General features: G+C 41.2%; 1 protein-coding gene across 1 annotated transcript; it reads left to right on the forward strand.

Annotated features, from left to right (window-relative positions):
* Positions 1-10,070: 10,070 nt before the first annotated feature.
* LOC146753923 (uncharacterized) lies at positions 10,071-19,681 on the forward strand. The gene is made up of 2 exons (XM_085529652.1): positions 10,071-13,554; positions 19,603-19,681. The coding sequence occupies exons 1-2, from the start codon at positions 11,906-11,908 to the stop codon at positions 19,658-19,660; spliced, it is 1,707 nt and encodes a 568-aa protein (XP_085385778.1). The 5' UTR covers positions 10,071-11,905; the 3' UTR covers positions 19,661-19,681.
* Positions 19,682-19,905: the final 224 nt, after the last annotated feature.

Below are 19,905 nucleotides of genomic sequence, written 5' to 3' on the forward strand. Positions count from 1 at the left end.
TTCTGTTGTGCCTTTCTCCTCTCTAGCAGATCAATACTCCCTCCCAACTAGATGTAGACTACAGACTTACTGAGGGTGCACTAAATCCTCTCATCAATACCACTGACAAAGATGCTAAATAGAAGTAGTCTAATACCAAGCTCTAGGGTACACCACTCATGACTGGCTGCCAACTGAATTTAATTACATTGATGACAACTCCTTTGGCCTGGCCATCTACCCAACATTTCACCCAGCAGAGTGTATGCCCATGCAAAACATGGGCAGCCAGCTTACCCATGAGGATGTTGTGAGGAACAGTATCAAAGGCTTTATGGAAGTCCATGTAGACCACATGGACAGCCTTACCTTACTCCACTAAGTGGGTCACATGTTGTCATTGAATCTACTATTTTGCAGCCTTGCCTTCAGTGTCCTTGAGCTCTCGTTGAATATCTTTTCACACTCAGAGCTGTGTAAAAACACAACTGCATCTCAGCATGAAACAGCAAAAGCAGTGTTTGCATATATTGAATAATCTCTGATAAAGCTATTGTACACCCATACATTTTTTCCAAGTAGAACTGCAATGTAGCTTCCATTATTTTGCTTTCAGAAAGGTTTTGTTTTGTTTTGTTTTGTCTTGTCTTGTTTTTTAGGCATGAAATTTCAGTTCTGTAAAGCAAGAACATCTTTGATATTAGGTGGAGGTTTTTGTTGCTCTTTACTTCAGAAACAAATTGTCTTAAGAATTCAGAAGGGCTAAAAGATGAATGATTTAGTGATTTTTTACGAATAGTTTTTCCCAGAAAATAATTTTATTTCAACTGTTCAAAATAAATATATAACATGAAAATGCTCTATAAGTCAAGCATAAAAATACATAAGAGTACATATAAATATATAAAAATACATAAGTTTGTAAAAACTTATCAAAATATATACACATTTTTAAAAAATATATCATTAAGATACAATTATCCCTGGTGATGTTTAAGAATCTCAGATGTTATACTAAGGGACAAGTTTTAGTGGGGAAATACTGGTGATACATGGATGTTTAGATAGGATGATCTTGGAGGTCTTTTCCAACCTTGTTTAGTTTAAGAACCTGTGATTCTATAGTATAGAATGAAGGAAATTTTTCACAAAGCAATAAGTATCAAAAGGAGACTCAGGCTTATTTGGAAAAGAAAATACTTAATCCAAATATTGTTTCACAAGAAAGTTCAATGATGGGATACAAAAATATTATCTGAAAATAGTGATTTGAAATTGAGACAAGATTAAAATAGACTTTTCCACATATCAAAATATGGAAAGTTGCCAGACTACAGTTGGAAATGACCTTCTTCCCACTGTCATATTAAGTTGCTGAACCTGGACCATGCTCTTGATTTTTGTTCTTTTCTTTGTTGTTGTTGTTAATAAAGGACAGCAGTTCTCCTCACTTCTTCTTGTCACTAGTCTTGTTTGGATTTTTCCAGCCTCTTTGAATGTTTTCTGTGCTACGATGCAGCCCCACACTGAACAATCTCTACTCCACCAAGGATTAAAACAATGTTCCATACTATGCCTCATCAGCATTTCTACGTAACTTGTTCCTCATCTTGCTGGAATTCTCGTAAATGAATGCCTGTTTGTCAGATGCTGCAGAGATTACCACTGCAAATAACATTTTTATAGGAAAGTTGTTATTTGGTTCACTGACACAGCTATATACAGTATAATTAGGTAAGATAGAAGAGAGTTTTTCTTGTTTCTTCTTCATTGACTAGAAGATTGTCTTTGAAAGTTTGGGTCAATAATTATTGAGGATCTTCTTGTCTAGTGTTTATAAGAGGACAAATGCAATAATGTGAGAAGACTTTCTTAGTGGGCAAGACCTAGTTGATGTTGAATCAATGGAATCGTTTAAGAAGTTTTTAAAGTATTTTTGAAATAGGTACACTTTTCAAGCTAGCTACAATCTACAGTTATAACTATAAAATTACAAATAATGGAGAAAGAGTTGTTTTTGTACTGTAAAGCTTGCTAGATGGTAATTTTTCTATTTTTTCCTAATATAGTAGTATTCGGGAACTAAAAGCTCATGCAATTTGAATACAGCCTATGTCATTTAAGTTTGTGGGAATTTCATTTGCCATCTGTGTTTCAGATGTGTCAATAAAGGGGAATGTGATACATACAGGGAAAAGGTGGATCTGGGAGGATGAAGTATGAAGTGATTCAAATTTCATTAAATGGGCTATGTAAGCCCTTTCCATTACGAAAGGAAACTGTGCAAATAAGTACAATATATTTGTAAATAGTAATGAAAGTGCAATATATAAATATTTTCCCCACCATAAATCTCTGTCCTTTAATCCTTTATCTCTAGACATTTCTTCTAACCCTCATTCACATATGAGCAGTGATAGGGTAGCTGCTCATATTAAATACTGGTACTGTAGATCATATATGAACCAGTCAGGCTTGTGTCCGTGTCATGGTTTGGTGGTTTTCTATTAGTCTTCCACATCATAACATCATGCAGCACACTTGAAGTTAAAGATTTAATGCCACAGTTCCATGGATTGTCTGTATTTCTGGTCTCTTGTTCCCAGAAGGGAAGAATGAACAACTCCCAAAAGACTTAACGTATTTCCATTGCTTTCCCTTTGGAGGAAAAGAAAGATAAATCTGGCAGGGAGTCACTAGACTTCTCTTCACTCCCTGTCTATTTTGCCTTCATAATTAGAGTAATGACCTTGGTTTTGGAAATTGTCTCTTTTTATTTGATTTCTTAGCTTCAGTTTCAATCATATTGGATTATATTACATTATCTCACATCCTGCTACTGTATTCAGTAAATGAACTTGTCTTTTTTTTTTTTCCTTAGCTCACTGCTTCTGTTATCTTTCATCCAGACCCAACTCCTTACTCTTCCCCCCAAACCTTCCTGGGACATAGATCCATGAATCCCTTCACCTTCTTGTCACAGAAACCGGGCCACACCAGGCTGAACTGTAGCAGTCTATGCATAAGAACCTTGTGTGTAAGGACATCACCTGGTCAAGATCTCCATGTGTGGAGGGCTGCTGCAAAAGTAATGCCTTCTACTTTACGTTGTCCCACAACATCAGAAGGGATGTTGTTGCTGTGGCTGTAAAGTTTGAATCTTCCCACCAATATTTGATTACATTCTGTTGCCATGCAACAGATGGCAGAGTGACCTGTTTATTTGCCAGTGGAGGGGTCCTCAGATGAAGAAATCACAGAACTTGACATCTTGCCAGCATACGTATGTTCCCTGTATCCTCTGAGGATCTCAAAGTGTTCTGTATACATTAATCAGTGAATTCACAGCCTGTCTGATAAATAGCTATATTTAAAAACTATTTCCAAGACAAGAATGAAGAATACGAACTATAGCACAGGGACAACTCTTGGTGCTCCATTCCAACACTGCAAAGGAACTAAGAAATGTCTTATTTCTTAAGACTTACTTATAGATTAGTGAGGGTATACGTCCCAGCAGGTACTTGGCATATCTAGAAGGCATATTTTACTTCAGAAGTTTACAATCCAGATTTACTAAAACAATAAATTTATTTACAAAGTTGCTTCTTTATTATGCCCCAAGTAGCAGTGGTCTTGTCTGAATGATGGAGAAGGTGTTTTTTTTAGCTCAGAGATGAAATTAATTCAAAAATGTTAATGAGGCGTTTATATTCTGACAGTGCTGATGAGGACAGAGGAAGGTTGCAGTGCAGAGTGGGCTGTCAATATGCCAAGGTTGTGCACCTGCAGGGGCTTCGCACCATGCATCATTAGTAATTAACTCTAATGTCTGGAGGGCTTGAACACTGCCGATACGCGTACTCCTCCAGCCCTAAATCTAAGGGCTCGTGGAAAACCTGGAGCTGTCTTCCTTAAATATAGTCCTTAAAAATGTTTACAAAAGAAGTCACCCTTACTTGTTGTTGCATCTAGTGACCTGGCATGGAGAGGAAAGAGTTGACTTTAGCATTTATTGATTTGATGCTTAATCCAAATATTATACTGTTTAATATCAATCTGAGACAGATTTTAATTTGAGCGATGCACTTGGAAAAAAAATCTTGTTTCCACCATTGTTATTTTTCTGTCAAAACACTGGGAATAACTGTGGGATGTAGGATTTAAAGAATTGTATATGTGCAACAAAACAAAACAAAACCATCCACAATCCTACAACCCTAAGTCCTTAAACTCTTGGCGTGCTGTAACACTAAGGGTTCATACGAAGTATTCTGGCTGTGATTGAGGGAGAATTCCCTCTGTTGTTTCCAGGTGAACAGTTCTCTCCTATCAGCCAGACAAGAGGAGACTAGGGCAGAATTTTTAGCTAAGGGAAAATATTAAACACAGTTTTCCATGGTTTCAAAGCATGCAATATTGGCTTTGCTGTTTTAATTGTGGCACAGGTCCATACTCTTTGCTTGAACAGATGTATCAGGGATCCTTGTTTCATACCATGTTTCTGACTGTTATTTCTGTGAAGATGATGGTTCTGGTAATGATAATTTTAACCTGACTTCAAATTTATAAGACTAGGTTGAATGTCAAGTGTACTTTGCGCTACAATGAGAGCAAAATCATGCATAGAGTTATACGAAATAAAAGTAACTGAGACAAAAAATGCTCTCATCAAATGAGTAATGTTTTATTTCTAAACTCTAGTTACTGATCAATCTTACAAATTACTTAGATTAAGAACTGATATGTATTGAAAATTCTGCAAATTAAAGCTTGCACCTACTACAATTAAACAGTAGGCTTTTAAATTCCCTAATGAAAAAGTCCTGCAAGTCCAAGTCAGACTAGACTTCTCTTGAGCCAAAGTACTTACCGACTGAAGCCTCCTCTGAAATTACAGATTCGCACAGGCTATATTTATGGACCAGAAAAGGAGATTTTTTGTAATGATTAAAATAATCTTTATCACACCCTAATTTCTTCCAATTTGTTGATAGAAAAGGAAGAAAAGATGTATAAAGAGTCTTTTAGGCCCCCTGCAGAATCCAATGAAACTCGATGTTTTCACATCTACACTGGGAAGATAAATATTTTAGAAAGGAGGTGCTGTTGTATCATGTTTTCTGAATAGAAGAGTATAGATAATCTGTTAAAATAGATGGTTTACCAAACCCAAAAAGTCAGATGAAGCCTGACAAGAATGGAAAAACATCCTCTTGTGCTTTCACTGTTGAACTCAGGCTTTCTTGATGTCAGAATGTGACCTACAGTTTTTCTACATAGGTAGTGACTAAGACTAAAGTACTAGCTATTTAGAAAAAGTACACCTATTCTTATCAAATCAGAGCTACGTGAAGGAGAATTTAATATTTGTAATGTTTATGTAGAGATTTATCTCAGAGCCATTCTCTCATATATATTATTTCCTGGCCTCTTCTAATATTTGCTTGAAATCTTTCTTGTGTTCAGTACTTTTAAAAATCACAATAAATAATCAAATTTAGAAAATAATAATGATTTCCTCCAAATTCTAATAATCCAGTGATACAATCTGTCCCAGCTATAGTAACATGTAATAATTTCCTTTCCTATGCAATTTCTTTTCCCAGTTATTTTTCCTTCTCTATTATTATTATTATTATTATTATTATTATTATTATTATTATTATTATTATTATTATTATTATTATTATTACTATCTTAATTATTTTTTTATTTTTTTTAATAAGAGATTCTTTTGTTCAGAGGGTTTGGAATGGGATAGCACGGTCTTTTTTAATTCATGTTTTCATTATATCTTTTTCAATTTCTTCTTTTATTGTACTACATATTACTCCTGAAAAAAAATATGCATAATCACTAATAGATATTAAGCGCTGCCCTGTGCAAAGATTTTATTCATCCATTTAAAGTTCTTTGTGATAAATATCCTGGTTTTGATGCATGTGTTTCTTTCACTATTTTATGTACTTAGTGAAGGCTTGCAAAATTTTTATTATTACATAGAATATACTAGACTCATGATAAAAGGCATGCAGTCACTGTAAGGCATTTCTCTATGTAATCTGAAGTTCTTCTAAGTGTTATACTGTCTAGTTATACTACTGTTAGCACTAGTTTTAGATACTTTTCACACACCTAGGGCTCAAGTTTTAAAGAAGGTGATCCATCTTGTTGCTTTAAAAGCTATTTTTCATATATACTTAAAAACTATTTTCCAGCATCTGTTACCAGATTCATAATGAGAGCATTCTCACTGAATGTGAGAGTATTCTCAGTGAGTTGTGATTCTGTGATACTGATGAAAAGTCCCTATCCTATTTTGGTGGAGTTTTTTGTCCTTCCCATGAGGGATGTAGTATTGTACTGGAAAATGGCTGTTACACTAAGGATGCTGTTGTTGATGAATCATCAGATTATTATTACATTATTATTACTAAATATGCTTTACAATAACAGTTCAGTAGTGAATTGAGAAAGATCATCTGTTATAATGTCAACAGTCTATCTCTTTAGGCATGCAGCCAAAAATGGTTGCTTGTTATGCTCAGATGTTAAGTATGCTTATGTCACTCATTACAGAACAAAGAAAATATTCAGGATGTAATCATGACACATGGATAGTTAATATGATGATGAGATTAGGGTTGTGATTTATTTTGTAAGGTAAGGAAATGCATAGGAGATAGTTGTATTAGAACCGCCCAACCTCTAAGCCTTATTTCTAGATTGATTTTCTTCCTCTATAATAAAAATAAGGATTATTAATTGTATCATATTCTTTGCTTATTATTCATGTTGAATTAGTGACTGTGCATCAAGTTGGATGGACTTAAAAGAAAATCGTAGATTAAATTTTTAAAACACCTGAATTCACTGAAAGCATAAGGCCTGTAAACCTTGAAAGCTACTTCATGCTCTGAGTACTTGTTGCTGCTTTTGATTATGCCTCTCAACATGATTGTGGCACCAAAAAGACACCAGAGCAGAAATTCTTGAACTAGCAAATCTCAGTACTAAGGGATTCAGATAATCATGAAGAAACACCTGCTTAAGCTTAGAATCATGATGTGTTCATATTACCTTATGTCCAAGAAAATAAATTATAAGGAAAGAAAAAAGAAAAAGGAAAGCCATGACTTGCGGAATCAAACTCTATAATCCAGAGATGGGTTATAAAGCAGGTATGTTTATTCCAGCATTGCGCAGCGCTGGGTGCCAGGGGGATAGCTCCTCCAAACTTGCACACCGACTTGTAAATCGTGACACAGATATAGGTACATTTAATGCATAGTCAGTGATTTCTCGGAATTCTGATACATAGTCAGTGATTTCTTAGACTTCTAATACATAGTCAGTAGTTCTAGGAATTCTGATACATATTCAATAGCTCTTTAGCATACAGACCCCCTCTTGTCTTTAGCATGCAGACCCCCTCTTGTTCTTATCAGGGGGAATCACAGAATCACAGAATTACCCGGGTTGGAAGGGACCTCAAGGATCATGTAGTTCCAACCCCCCTGCCTAGCAGGGCCACCAAACATACACCTTTACTAGATCAGGTTGCCCAGGGCCCCATCCAGCCTGGTCTTGAACACCTCCAAGGACGGGGCATTCACAACCTCACTGGGCAGCCTGTTCCAGGACCTAACCAACCTTCTAGTAAAGAACTTTCCCCTAACATCCAACCTAAATCTTCCCTCCTTCAACTTAAAACCATTTCCCCTAGTCCTGCTATTATCAGCCCTTTCGAAGAGTTTACTCCCCTCCTGGGTGTAAGTTCCCTTCAGGTATTGAAAGGCTGCAATGAGGTCACCCCGCAACCTTCTCTTCTCCAGGCTGAACAAGCCCAACTCCCTCAGCCTGTCCTCATAGGGGAGGTGCTCCAGCCCCCTGATCATCTTCATGGCTCTCCTCTGGACCCTTTCCAAAATCTCTATGTCTTTCTTGTACTGAAGGCTCCACACCTAGACACAGTACTCCAGATGGGGCCTCACAAGAGCAGAGTAGAGAGGGACGATCACCTCCCTATCCCTGCTGACCACCCCTCTCCTGATGGAGCCCAGGATCCCATTTGCTTTCCGGGCTGCCAGAGCGCACTGCTGGCTCATGTTAAGTTTCTCATCTATCAGGACCCCTACAGAGGAATGCAACTCCTCTTCTGGTTGTCCGTGAGGTCTCACTCCTTATCTGCATCCTCCCTGCTCTCTCAGGCCCCTTGTTTCTTTTACTTGTTACCTTTAAGTTTCCTTTACTTATTTCTATAAACTACCTTTAAGTTTCCTTTACTTGTTTCTATAAACTATCTTTAACTATCCCCCTTTTAGCCCCCCTTTATTTCAAATTCCAGCAGAGCACCTGTTTCCTGCTTCCTTCCTTCCTTCCTTCCTTCCTTCCTTCCTTCCTTCCTTCCTTCCTTCCTTCCTTCCTTCCTTCCTTCCTTCCTTCCTTCCTTCCTTCCTTCCTTCCTTCCTTCCTTCCTTCCTTCCTTCCTTCCTTCCTTCCTTCCTTCCTTCCTTCCTTCCTTCCTTCCTTCCTTCCTTCCTTCCTTCCTTCCTTCCTTCCTTCCTTCCTTCCTTCCTTCCTTCCTTCCTTCCTTCCTTCCTTCCTTCCTTCCTTCCTTCCTTCCTTCCTTCCTTCCTTCCTTCCTTCCTTCCTTCCTTCCTTCCTTCCTTCCTTCCTTCCTTCCTTCCTTCCTTCCTTCCTTCCTTCCTTCCTTCCTTCCTTCCTTCCTTCCTTCCTTCCTTCCTTCCTTCCTTCCTTCCTTCCTTCCTTCCTTCCTTCCTTCCTTCCTTCCTTCCTTCCTTCCTTCCTTCCTTCCTTCCTTCCTTCCTTCCTTCCTTCCTTCCTTCCTTCCTTCCTTCCTTCCTTCCTTCCTTCCTTCCTTCCTTCCTTCCTTCCTTCCTTCCTTCCTTCCTTCCTTCCTTCCTCCTTCCTTCCTTCCTTCCTTCCTTCCTTCCTTCCTTCCTTCCTTCCTTCCTTCCTTCCTTCCTTCCTTCCTTCCTTCCTTCCTTCCTTCCTTCCTTCCTTCCTTCCTTCCTTCCTTCCTTCCTTCCTTCCTTCCTTCCTTCCTTCCTTCCTTCCTTCCTTCCTTCCTTCCTTCCTTCCTTCCAAGTTATTATCCAGATACCTACTGGGAACAAATTAGAATCACCACTCTTTTACCCAGGCATTTTATTTTGCAGTAACAAGCTACGTAAAATTTGGAGATACTTTGCACACACTCACTGTCTTCAGAGCACTTTTACTACTGCAACATAGCATAATTATCAGTACTCTCTTTCTATCCACACTTTCATACAGTAACCATTCTAACAGATTGCACAGAGACTATGAATGCCCCATTCCCAGAGATGTCTAAGGCCAGGTTGGATAGGGTCCTGTGCAGTCTGATCTAGTACTTGATCTAGCAGCTGATATCTCTGCCTGTCACTGTGGAGTAGAACTCAGATGGTTTTTGATGTCCCTTCTAACTCAAGCCATTCTATGATTCTGTAAGTTAATTGGATTGTGCTTCGCTGCAGATGGGATTTGTACACTGTACATGTACAATCATAGAATCGTTGAATTGCTCAGGTTGGAAAAGACCTTAAAGATCATCAAGTCCAGCCACAACCTAACCATACTACCCTAACAAACAACCCTCCACTAAATCATGTCCCTGAGGAGCACATACAAATGGTTTTTAAACATATTCAGGGATGATGACTCAGCCACCTCCCTGGGGAGACTATTCCAGTGCTTAACAACCCTTTCTGTACAGAAGTAAGTTTTTCCTGATATCCAGTCTAAACTTATCCTGGCACAACTTAAGGCCATTTCCTCTTGTCCTGTCACCAGTGAGAAGAGACCAACCCCACTCTCAGTGTAAGCACCTTTTAGATACTGGAAGAGAACAATTGTCTCCCCTCCTCCTTCTTTTCCCCAGACTAAACAGCCCCAGTTCCTCAGTAGGTCCTGGAACAATTTGAAATGTATACTCAACAAAAATGAGTGTCATTATATTTATCTGCTTAACCATATTTAGAGGCAATTGAATATCTGTGTACAATGAATGACCACTGCTACGTAAACAGAGTGGAAATGTAGTCAACATGAAGAAGAGAAGATGCTGGAGAATATCTTCTTAAAGAAATATGTGTGCTTCTCAGAAGAGAAAAAACTATGGTTGAAAAACAAACAGAGTAGTGTTGTCCTGAAGAGCTGTAGGTGTTTTTGCTGTAGCTCCTACAAGCCAATCCAGGTGTAAGTCTCAGTGGAGAACATGGAGGGCTGCACATGGTGTAGATCCATCATATTACCCTACAAAATGCATGACAATATGATAGCTGAACAGGAAATCATGTCTGCAGTTCTATATGGTCACAATCTGCCAACTGTAAGGGATGAAGCAACTAACTGGAGGTTGTTAAAGAGACTAGAGAGCTTGTAGTTGCTCAGTCTTTCTGCATAGTTTGAAGTGTAAAGAAAGCATGAATTCATAAAGTTAAAAGTAGCATTTTTCAAAGAAGGAGAGGGAATAATTCATGCTTATATTTTTATTTTCACATAAATATCTGTCAGAGTATACATTTGAAGTGTTTATTAATGTCTTATGAAAACTAAAATAGTAATTTAACAATAAAGAACACTACAGTAACTCATGACTGATAGGATACTTAACACAAAGTGGCAACACTTTTTTAAATGTTTCTAGGTGACCTGATAGCTACTTCATTAGCAGTAGCCCCTGTACTGTATTCACAGAGATGAAGAAAAAAATAAGTTTGATGTTTCACACTATTCTTTTAGGGAAAAGGCTAGCGACAACTGGATGCTACATTATGAAGACACAGCACTGCTGTAATACAGATTTCACAATCCTCAATCTCAACCCCAGAAAAATGTAAAATATTAAAGATGGAGAGAAGGATACGCCAACTGGCAGACTAAGATTATCATAGTATCATCATAGTATCATAGTCTCGTGCGGGTTGGAAGGGACCTTAGAGATCATCGAGTCCAGCCCCCGGGATTCGAGCCTCTGTGTAGCAGAGCAGCACTTCTACCACTTGTGCCACAGGGGGGATTCGAACTCCGGGCCCCAGTGTTGCAAGGAGGCGTCCTTAACCACTGCGCCACCGGGGCACACATATTATTCCATATATGAAAACAAAATTGTCATGGTTTAATAATTTTGTAATTTTGCTATCAGTATTCCACATCATAACATCATATAAAGCATGAATAATTTTACTGAATCTGCAACTTACAGAAGAAGACTACATCTCCCAGGGAACAACACGATAGGTCACGGGACCTGGACTCTATATTAACTCTGTCGCAGACTAGACTGACGTCTTTCGAGTTCTGGCGTTCAGGGGAGTGTGTGGGAGCCTTCAGCCGTTCGCCTAGATTCACAGTAGGCCTCTCGGTTACGGGACTCATTCTCTCTCCTATTTTGCTTGATTCGTTAGCCCAATTTTCAATTTTCAATTATATTGTATTATATTGTGTTATCCGGTATTTTCGATATAGTATTTAGTAAATAAGTGTGCCTCCTTAGATCGTTGCCGCTGTTTTCTTTTCCTAATTAACTTTTTCCTTTCGGCCCAGGGCCCCTCCGGGGCCCACGGCCCCCTGTCACGGACACAGGTGGATTTTTAGTTCAAACCGTGACAGATTTTGGTGGAGAATGCGGGCATATTGAGTTGCTGTTTTTCTGTGTTTTCTTCTGTTGCTCTTTTAGCTTTTAACAGAGCTACAAGTTGTTTTTCTTTGTTAAGGAGCTATCTTAGGTTTGCGATTCTGCGCCTGCAAGCTTGACCTTGAAAGTCCAGGCGGACTGCCAATACTCCGGTATATTTTATAAACACTGCTGAGCTTTGTTTTCTTTTAGTTTTTTTCTCTCTATTGAAGAAAAAAGAAAAAAAAAAAAAGAAAAAAAATGTTCCCTCTAGTAAGTTTGTTCTACCAGGGACTGCATTTCATTAGTTCCTCTTTTGTGATGCTCCAAACATATTGGAGCATGTTTAAGCTAGCCACTTTTTCCTATGGAATTGTAAACATGTATAATGATTTGAAAGCATGGTTATCAACGCTTACTTGGTATCTGCATGCAGCTCCAGAGGGAGCAACTAATGCAACTAATGCAACTAATGCAACTAATAGTACGGAAATGGTGGTTTTTGAGCGTGCTCTTCCTTTTTTCTTTGCATCCTTTAAGCAGTCTTCGACTGACCAGTTGTCCCAGTGGACCACACTGTCAATCTTATTAATCTCCATGAATTTACTGTTGGTTATTGTAGTGATCTCACTCAGTATCTGGATTTATAACCTCAGGAGGAAGTCTTCCCTAGAATTAGAGAATACTGAGTGGCAGGGAGTGTGGAGAGACTTTGGAGAGACTTTTAGAAGACAGACATCTTTAGTGTCATGGAGCTTTACTCCTGAACACTTAAAGAATCCCAAGAGTTTGACCGCATATTTGAGACAGGAATGTTGTGGCTCAGGCAGATCTCAGGAGGCACAAATGACTTGGGGCCTAGCTAATGCTTATCGGGCCTTATTTAATACCATTTCTGACAGGGAAGTTTTTGATGCTGAGAGAGGGAGTCTCAGGGCTGAGAATGAGAGTCTCCTTGATGAGAGAAATAACCTCCTACAACAACGAGACTCATTCTGGTATGAGAAAGAGAGTCTCAGAGCTGAGAGAGAAGACCTCCTATATCAACGAGACACATATTGGTATGAGAAAGAATCCCTGCAATCCAAACTCAGTACTCTTCAGTCCGAGCACAACGCTCTCCAGTCCGGGCACGGCACTCTCCAGTCCGAGCACAACGCTCTCCGGTCCAAGCACGACACTCTCCAGTCCGAGCACAACGCTCTCCAGTCCGAGCACAACGCTCTCCGGTCCGAGCACGACGCTCTCCAGTCCGAGCACAACGCTCTCCGGTCCGAGCACGACACTCTCCAGTCCGAGCACAACGCTCTCCAGTCCGAGCACAACGCTCTCCGGTCCAAGCACAACGCTCTCCAGTCCAAGCACAACGCTCTCCAGTCCAAGCACAACGCTCTCCGGTCCGAGCACAACGCTCTCCAGTCCGAGCACGACGCTCTCCGGTCCGAGCACAATGCTCTCCAGTCCGAGCACGGCACTCTCCAGTCCGAGCACAACGCCCTCCAGACTGAGAATAGCTGCCCCCAGTCTGAGCGCGACATTCTCCCGTCGGAGCGTGACACCCTCCAGACTGATTACAACGCCCTCCAGTCTGAGCACAACATCCTCCAGTCCGAGTGTAACACCCTCCGATCTGAGCGAGATGTCCTCCGGTCCATGTACAGCGACCTCAAGGTTCAGTTCGATGCTATCAAGATCGATCGTAACAACCTCCAGACCATGTACGATGCCGTCCAATCTGAGCGCAACACTCTCCAGTTCAAACACGACGCGCTCGAGTCCGGATTCGACACAATTCAGTCCAAGTACAACGCCCTCAGGGCTGAGTTCGACACCCTGGAGTTCGAGCGCGATCTCCTCCGATCCAAGCTATGCACCCTCCAGTCCAAGGGGAACATCCCCAAGTCTGAACCGTATGTACCACACCTTGACCAACTACCAGGGGCACCAGATACAATGTTGGTTGCCCCTGTAAGAGGGTGAAAAGTAAAACAATTTTCAACTCAGTTAGAGAAAATGCAGAAGGAGTTAGAAGAGCGGAGGGAGTTAGGAGAGCAGGACTCAGGAGAGCAGGGGGACTCAGGAGAGCAGGGGGACTCAGGAGAGCAGGGGGAGTCAGAAGACCAGAAGAAGTTGGAGGAGCAGAGGATGTTAGAGGGGTATAAGAAGATGATAGAGGAGCAGAAGAAGTATGAGGAGCAGAGGAAGTTAGGAGAGAGGAAAAAGAAGGAGGGTTACCTGGAGGAAATAATACAAGAGTCAGAGTCAGATGAAGAGGAGCCAAAAGTTAGATTTTCTTTACGAGAATTTCTCGAGTCCAAACTTATAGATGGGGTGAAGAGTGAGCAAAGCCTCAAAATGGTGGTAAGGTAACACTTTGCTATAGAAAGGGAAAGGGGAACTTCACAGAAACCAAGACAAAGGGTAACTGTACATTTAAAAGTGCAGGGAAAGGGGGATTACAGACACTTAGTCAAAATAAAGCCAGAGAAGAGGGCAATAAAGATAAGAAGAAACTGTCCGGAGACCTCTGACAAGGATTAGATCCCCCCGGGCAAGATGATGCCAACATGGGAGAACAATAACAGCAGATAACACCAAGAAGAAAACAGAAGAAGAATTTCACCCCAAAACATCGGCAAGGGTCGCGGGGAATGGGGTCAGGGGGAATGAGGGAATGGGGTCGCGGGGAACGGGGCCATAGGGAATGTAATGAATATGTAATCAAACTGAGGAGGAGACTATTGATTATGTATTAGCTTAACCTATATTTGTAACACACTTTTCTCTTTACGGTGTGCAAGTTTGGAGGAGCTATCCCCCTTGCACCCGGCGCTGCGCGACGCTGGAATAAACATACCTGCTTTATAACCCATCTCTGGATTATAGAGTTTGATTCCGCAAGTCAATTTGGCACCCCAGATGGGACCCTCTCTGTTCGGCTGCAGGACCAGCTGAGAAGGGGGACGCCTTTGGCGCGCCCCGAGATTTCTCGGAAGGACTCCCCTCCCTCATCTGATCACTGCAGGAGCAGACAAGAACCATCTATCGGCGGACCAGGTATGTGAAATGGGGGACCCGTAAGTCGTGAGGAGACGTCCTACGCAGGGCACAGTGGAGTCGGCGTGCTCCCCCCCAGGGATGTGAGCTCACGGGTTAGGTTAGGTTGCCGGCTGGGTTAGGACTCCCTAGGGAGTGCCTACAAAGGGGCCAGTAAGTCGTACGCATGGTAAAAGAGCTATTGCTCACATTCAGGTGATTGCTAATTGGGCAGAGCTTGTCTGCTCTCTGGTACAGGGTGATTTGGGTAATCCTGGGATAATTGGTATCGTACAGCGCTGTTTATATAGGTGACCTAAGTCAACAACTAGCACCGGTGTTCTTAACATCTTTGGTTAAGCTTAACAAATGATATATTGTAATTCTGTTTTTTTAATTCTATAATTCTGAATTGTCGTGTGAGTGTGGTGTGAGTGAGACACAGCACAGCTGCAGGGCGAGTGAGGAGTCCCGACCCGCGGTTCCGTCCTCCCGCGAGGGAAACGGCCGGGGACGGACGAAGCGAAAGTTGTCTCCAATAATTGTTTATCTATGTTTTAATACGTGTTTATTTTGTATTATTAATTACCGATTGTTGTAAAGTATGTGGTCATAAGTTATAACAATGCTGTTGTGTCAGAAGTGGTTTTACTTATAAAAGAATACAGTGGTTTATATTAAGTTACGATGGGAAAATCACAGAGCAAAGAGGTCCCTGGGGTGTATACTGGCACATTGGCGAGATATCGCTGGGGAACCAGGAGGAACCCTGAGCCGAAAAAAAAATCCTGATTAAATATTATAATCAGTGGTGGTTGATGTATAAGCTAGAGGACAGGGACAATGAACATATAGAGGGATGTCTGTGTGGAATGAGTATCAAGCCATTTATGTGATACTGTGTTCTGCCTGCGAAGAGGTGTAAGGGAGGTGGGTCAGTCAGTGCTGGCTCTGTGGCGAGAGGTGTATAACTGAACGATATGGATTGCTAAGGGAAAGTTATAAGGTAGTAAGAGTGTTTATGGAAACTGAAGAACTGTGTTGTTTGATTTGTGGGTTTTGAAGGGAATGGGACAAACTGTTTGGCTGGTATAAGAAAGTGTAGTTGTTAATGTCATACGGAAGTATTGTTGAGGGTACGTGGAAGTGTAAATGAGGGTACAAATAGTGGAATAGTGTACAGAGGAAAAAGGGTTAAAGAGAAAGTGAGTTTATCTGTGCTGGCATGAGAACAACCCCCCCCCGCACCATTCCCCTGCAATCAGAACTCTCAGAGTGGGAGAGGGAGCCAGGGTCAGAGACTGCTGCTGTAAACTGCAAAGGGGGAGGTGGAGAGGACAGGGCATTGGAAGTGAGAATAGCCTTCATGTGCAGAGATGTGGGAAATCTGAAATCTGGGCAGCACTGGATGGCTCTGGAGAGGAGGTGAAATGTAATGATTAGAGTTTGGAAAGCGAAAAAGTTTGGGAAGGACACAGGTTGAGGAAGGCAAAGATAAAAACAGGGATGTCAGGTCTGAAGAGAGGAGTACAATAAGAAGAAAACAAACAAACAACAACAACAACAGAAAACAAAACAAACACCTGATTGAGAATCAGAGATGTTCAGGAAATTGAGAATAACAACAGCTGTTACTGTTGTGGTGCTAGAGTAGGGCCATAGGACCCAGAGATCCCCCACGAGGAAAGGGGAGGGAGGCTTGAAGAGCCCAGGGAGGGCTCTGCTCCGCTGGAATGAAAGCAGTGTACAAACTGCAGTGGGACACTGGTAGAGAAATCCGACCAAGCTGAGTGAGAAGGAATTGTCTCTGATTGCAGAACTGAACAATGAGAACTTGGGAAGTTTACCCTAGCAGATACACCGATGAAACTGCAGCTAAAGAAGCAGGATAAAGTAGTTCATTTTCTGATGGATATGGGAGCTTCTTACTACCCATAGATGGTTTTGTAACATTAGTAGGTGCTACTGCCCAACAAGAAAAGGCTTACTTTTGGAATTAATTAAATATAAGCTAAGAAAACAAGTAGGAATACAGGAATTCTTGTACCTGTCAGGTTACCCTGGCAAGAAATTTAATAAAACTGGAGCTAAGGGTCAAACAATATTGGCTGATTAAGAATTGTAAGTCTGACTATTAACACAAACTGGGAAAAACAATGTTATACACCCAGGAGCCACAGCAATCTCAAATAAGACACACTTAGGGGTGTGGGCATCAGGGCCAAAAATTAAGTTAAAAGCAAGAGCTCACCCACTCAGGGTAAAGTGATGCCCTTTGAGGATATGTGACTGTAGAAGGATAAAAGAAATAATAGATAATTTTTTTTTGAGTTTGAATTACTAATTGAATGGGAATCCAAGTACAAAACTCCAGTTTTGCCAATTTGCTAAATTTTCGGTAGTTTGGTAGAAGACATGAGGACAAGTAATAGAATTGTTGAATGGATACACTCAGTGATGGAAAATCCATGCACTTTATCAACCAAGTTAAGGAATGAATAGGTGGAGTTTACCTTCTGGATTTGAGGGATGTCTCTTCTGCCTGGTTTGGCTAAAGGAAGCCTAAGGTTATTTGCCTTTGAATAGGAAAGCCCTAATAAAGGGAGAAGAGACTCAGTTAACCTGGACAGTGTTACCCAGGGTTGTGAGAACAGCTTAATGATTTTTGAGAACCGGTCAACTTGTGAGCCTGAGACCTGGGATCCTCCATCCTAGGGTGGAACTTTACTGGAGCATGTGGATGCCACAGCAACAAAAGGACTGTGTACAATAGACTGAGAGTTTGCTGAGTTTCTTGGTTTACAGAAAGCACAAATAACTCAGAAATTACAGCTGGACTTTGGACCTTAAGGACTGCCAAGAAAGAAGCCATCTGCTAAACCCCTGAGCTGCAAACTGCCAAGGAACTCCATACGTTCCCAGGAATGACAGGAGGATGCCGACCATGGATACACAGCTACAGACTGATGGTAAACCTCAAACAGCTTGAAGTGAGGAAGGGATGGCCAGGGTGCCTGAGGGCAGTGGCTGCACTAGTGCTCAATATTCAAGAAGCCCATAAATCTACACTGGGCCAAAGGATACCAGTTTTAATATCTCATACAGTGTTTACTGTATTGGAGGCAAAAGGGGGACATTAGTTCATTGGCTCTCACCCCAAAGATTCCTGAAATACCAGGCCATCCTGGTAGAGCAGGGTGATGTAGAAATAATTGCGACTAATATTGTCAACCCAGTATCTTTCCTTAGCGGAACTCCCGGAGAACCAGTATTACATGACTGCTTTAAATCAACTGAAGCTGCACATTCCAGCCAGTCAGTCGAACCTGAAGGACGAACCCTTAGAAGATGCAGAAGACACCTGGTTTACCAGAAGCTGCAGTTTTATGAGACAAGGAGACTGTAAGGCAGGACATGCAGTAACTGCTACTGACCAGGTAACCGAAGCACAACCACCGGCTGTGGGGACTTCCCCTCAGAAGACTGAAATAACTGCCTTGACAAGAGCTTTAATCATATGGACAGATGCTAAATATGTGCCACACGCTCATAGTACTATCTGAAAAGAGCAAGGATTGCTCACACACAAGGAAAACAGCCTGATTTAAATCTACCAATGGTTATTATATGTTGTAAAAGACATCAGAAATGTAACATTGTACAGGAAACAGAAAATAAGATGATAGATCAGGTGGCAGAACAGGCAGTTGAAGAGGGCTTCAATTCCAGACGGTAAACTTAAAATCTCTGAAGCCAAGTCAAAACCTGTAAAATATTCTAAAGAGAACAGGAGTCCAATTAATAATTTAGAAAAGAAGAGAGCAAGCTGACAGATGTGTGCATGCCCAAATGGACACATTATTATGCCCTTTAGTATTTTATGGAAATTGGTTATAAGGGAAGATAAGAGAATATATTGGGCAAACCAACACTACAAAATACAGTCCCAGTACCAGGAACAGGGCACAAGTGGGCCTCACAGGAGAGGGCCTTCCAGGGCAACAACGGCAAATTGAGTTCACAGAACTCCCAAGAAAAGGGGGGTATTGCTGTATGAAAATTTCTGTAACCTTAGAAACAATTGAGGATGCTGCTGCAGATGCCTGATGGACAATCCAAAAGGAGGTATCCTGTTTATCCAAAGATGCATTGCAACATGGAGTAGGCAGGGATAACACCGATTGGGGAATAGTTTTCTCTGGATCATGGGATAAACTTACTAGTTGCCAAATTTAGGATGACTAAAACAGCTTTTCTTAGTCTGCATCACCTTGCTACTCTTGGTGTGTTTTACTTGTGTTGTTATAAGGTGCTTTTTGTGTCTGTGCCAGGATACCAGAAGGGAATATGGGGTTTGGAAGAGACATGAGCTGAGACAAAAGGTAGAGAGCGGAGCCTATTTTGAGACCCATTAAGAATCTAGCAGGTAAAAGCCTGCTAGATTAAAGAAAAGGGGGGAATTGAAGAGTGAGCAAAGCCTCAAAATGGTGGTAAGGTAACACTTTGCTATAGAAAGGGAAAGGGGAACTTCACAGAAACCAAGACAAAGGGTAACTGTACATTTAAAAGTGCAGGGAAAGGGGGATTACAGACACTTAGTCAAAATAAAGCCAGAGAAGAGGGCAATAAAGATAAGAAGAAACTGTCCGGAGACCTCTGACAAGGATTAGATCCCCCCGGGCAAGATGATGCCAACATGGGAGAACAATAACAGCAGATAACACCAAGAAGAAAACAGAAGAAGAATTTCACCCCAAAACATCGGCAAGGGTCGCGGGGAATGGGGTCAGGGGGAATGAGGGAATGGGGTCGCGGGGAACGGGGCCATAGGGAATGTAATGAATATGTAATCAAACTGAGGAGGAGACTATTGATTATGTATTAGCTTAACCTATATTTGTAACACACTTTTCTCTTTACAGTGTGCAAGTTTGGAGGAGCTATCCCCCTTGCACCCGGCGCTGCGCGACGCTGGAATAAACATTCCTGCTTTATAACCCATCTCTGGATTATAGAGTTTGATTCCGCAAGTCAGGGGCAGCCTCATCAACACAGTTACCACCATCAACACCTGGGACTCTTGATAGAGCAAAAGGTGAGCAAAGTATTACGACCATTATTGATAGATCTTTAAAACTGAGTGAAATTCGGGATCTAAGAAAGGATTACACACGTCAACCAAAAGAACATATGGTCACTTGGTTACTTCGATGCTGGGACAATGG

The sequence above is a fragment of the Coturnix japonica genome, chromosome Z (genome assembly GCF_054131305.1).
Source record: "Coturnix japonica strain WE chromosome Z, WE-NBRP24, whole genome shotgun sequence".
Taxonomy (NCBI): domain Eukaryota; kingdom Metazoa; phylum Chordata; class Aves; order Galliformes; family Phasianidae; genus Coturnix; species Coturnix japonica.

Bases quoted from the DNA above. Each gene is read 5' to 3' on its own strand.
- LOC146753923 (XM_085529652.1), top strand. From the start codon at position 11,906: ATGTTCCCTCTAGTAAGTTTGTTCTACCAGGGACTGCATTTCATTAGT. The intron at 13,555-19,602 runs GTATGTACCACA...TTCTCTTTACAG, and splicing joins AACATCCCCAAGTCTGAACC to TGTGCAAGTTTGGAGGAGCT.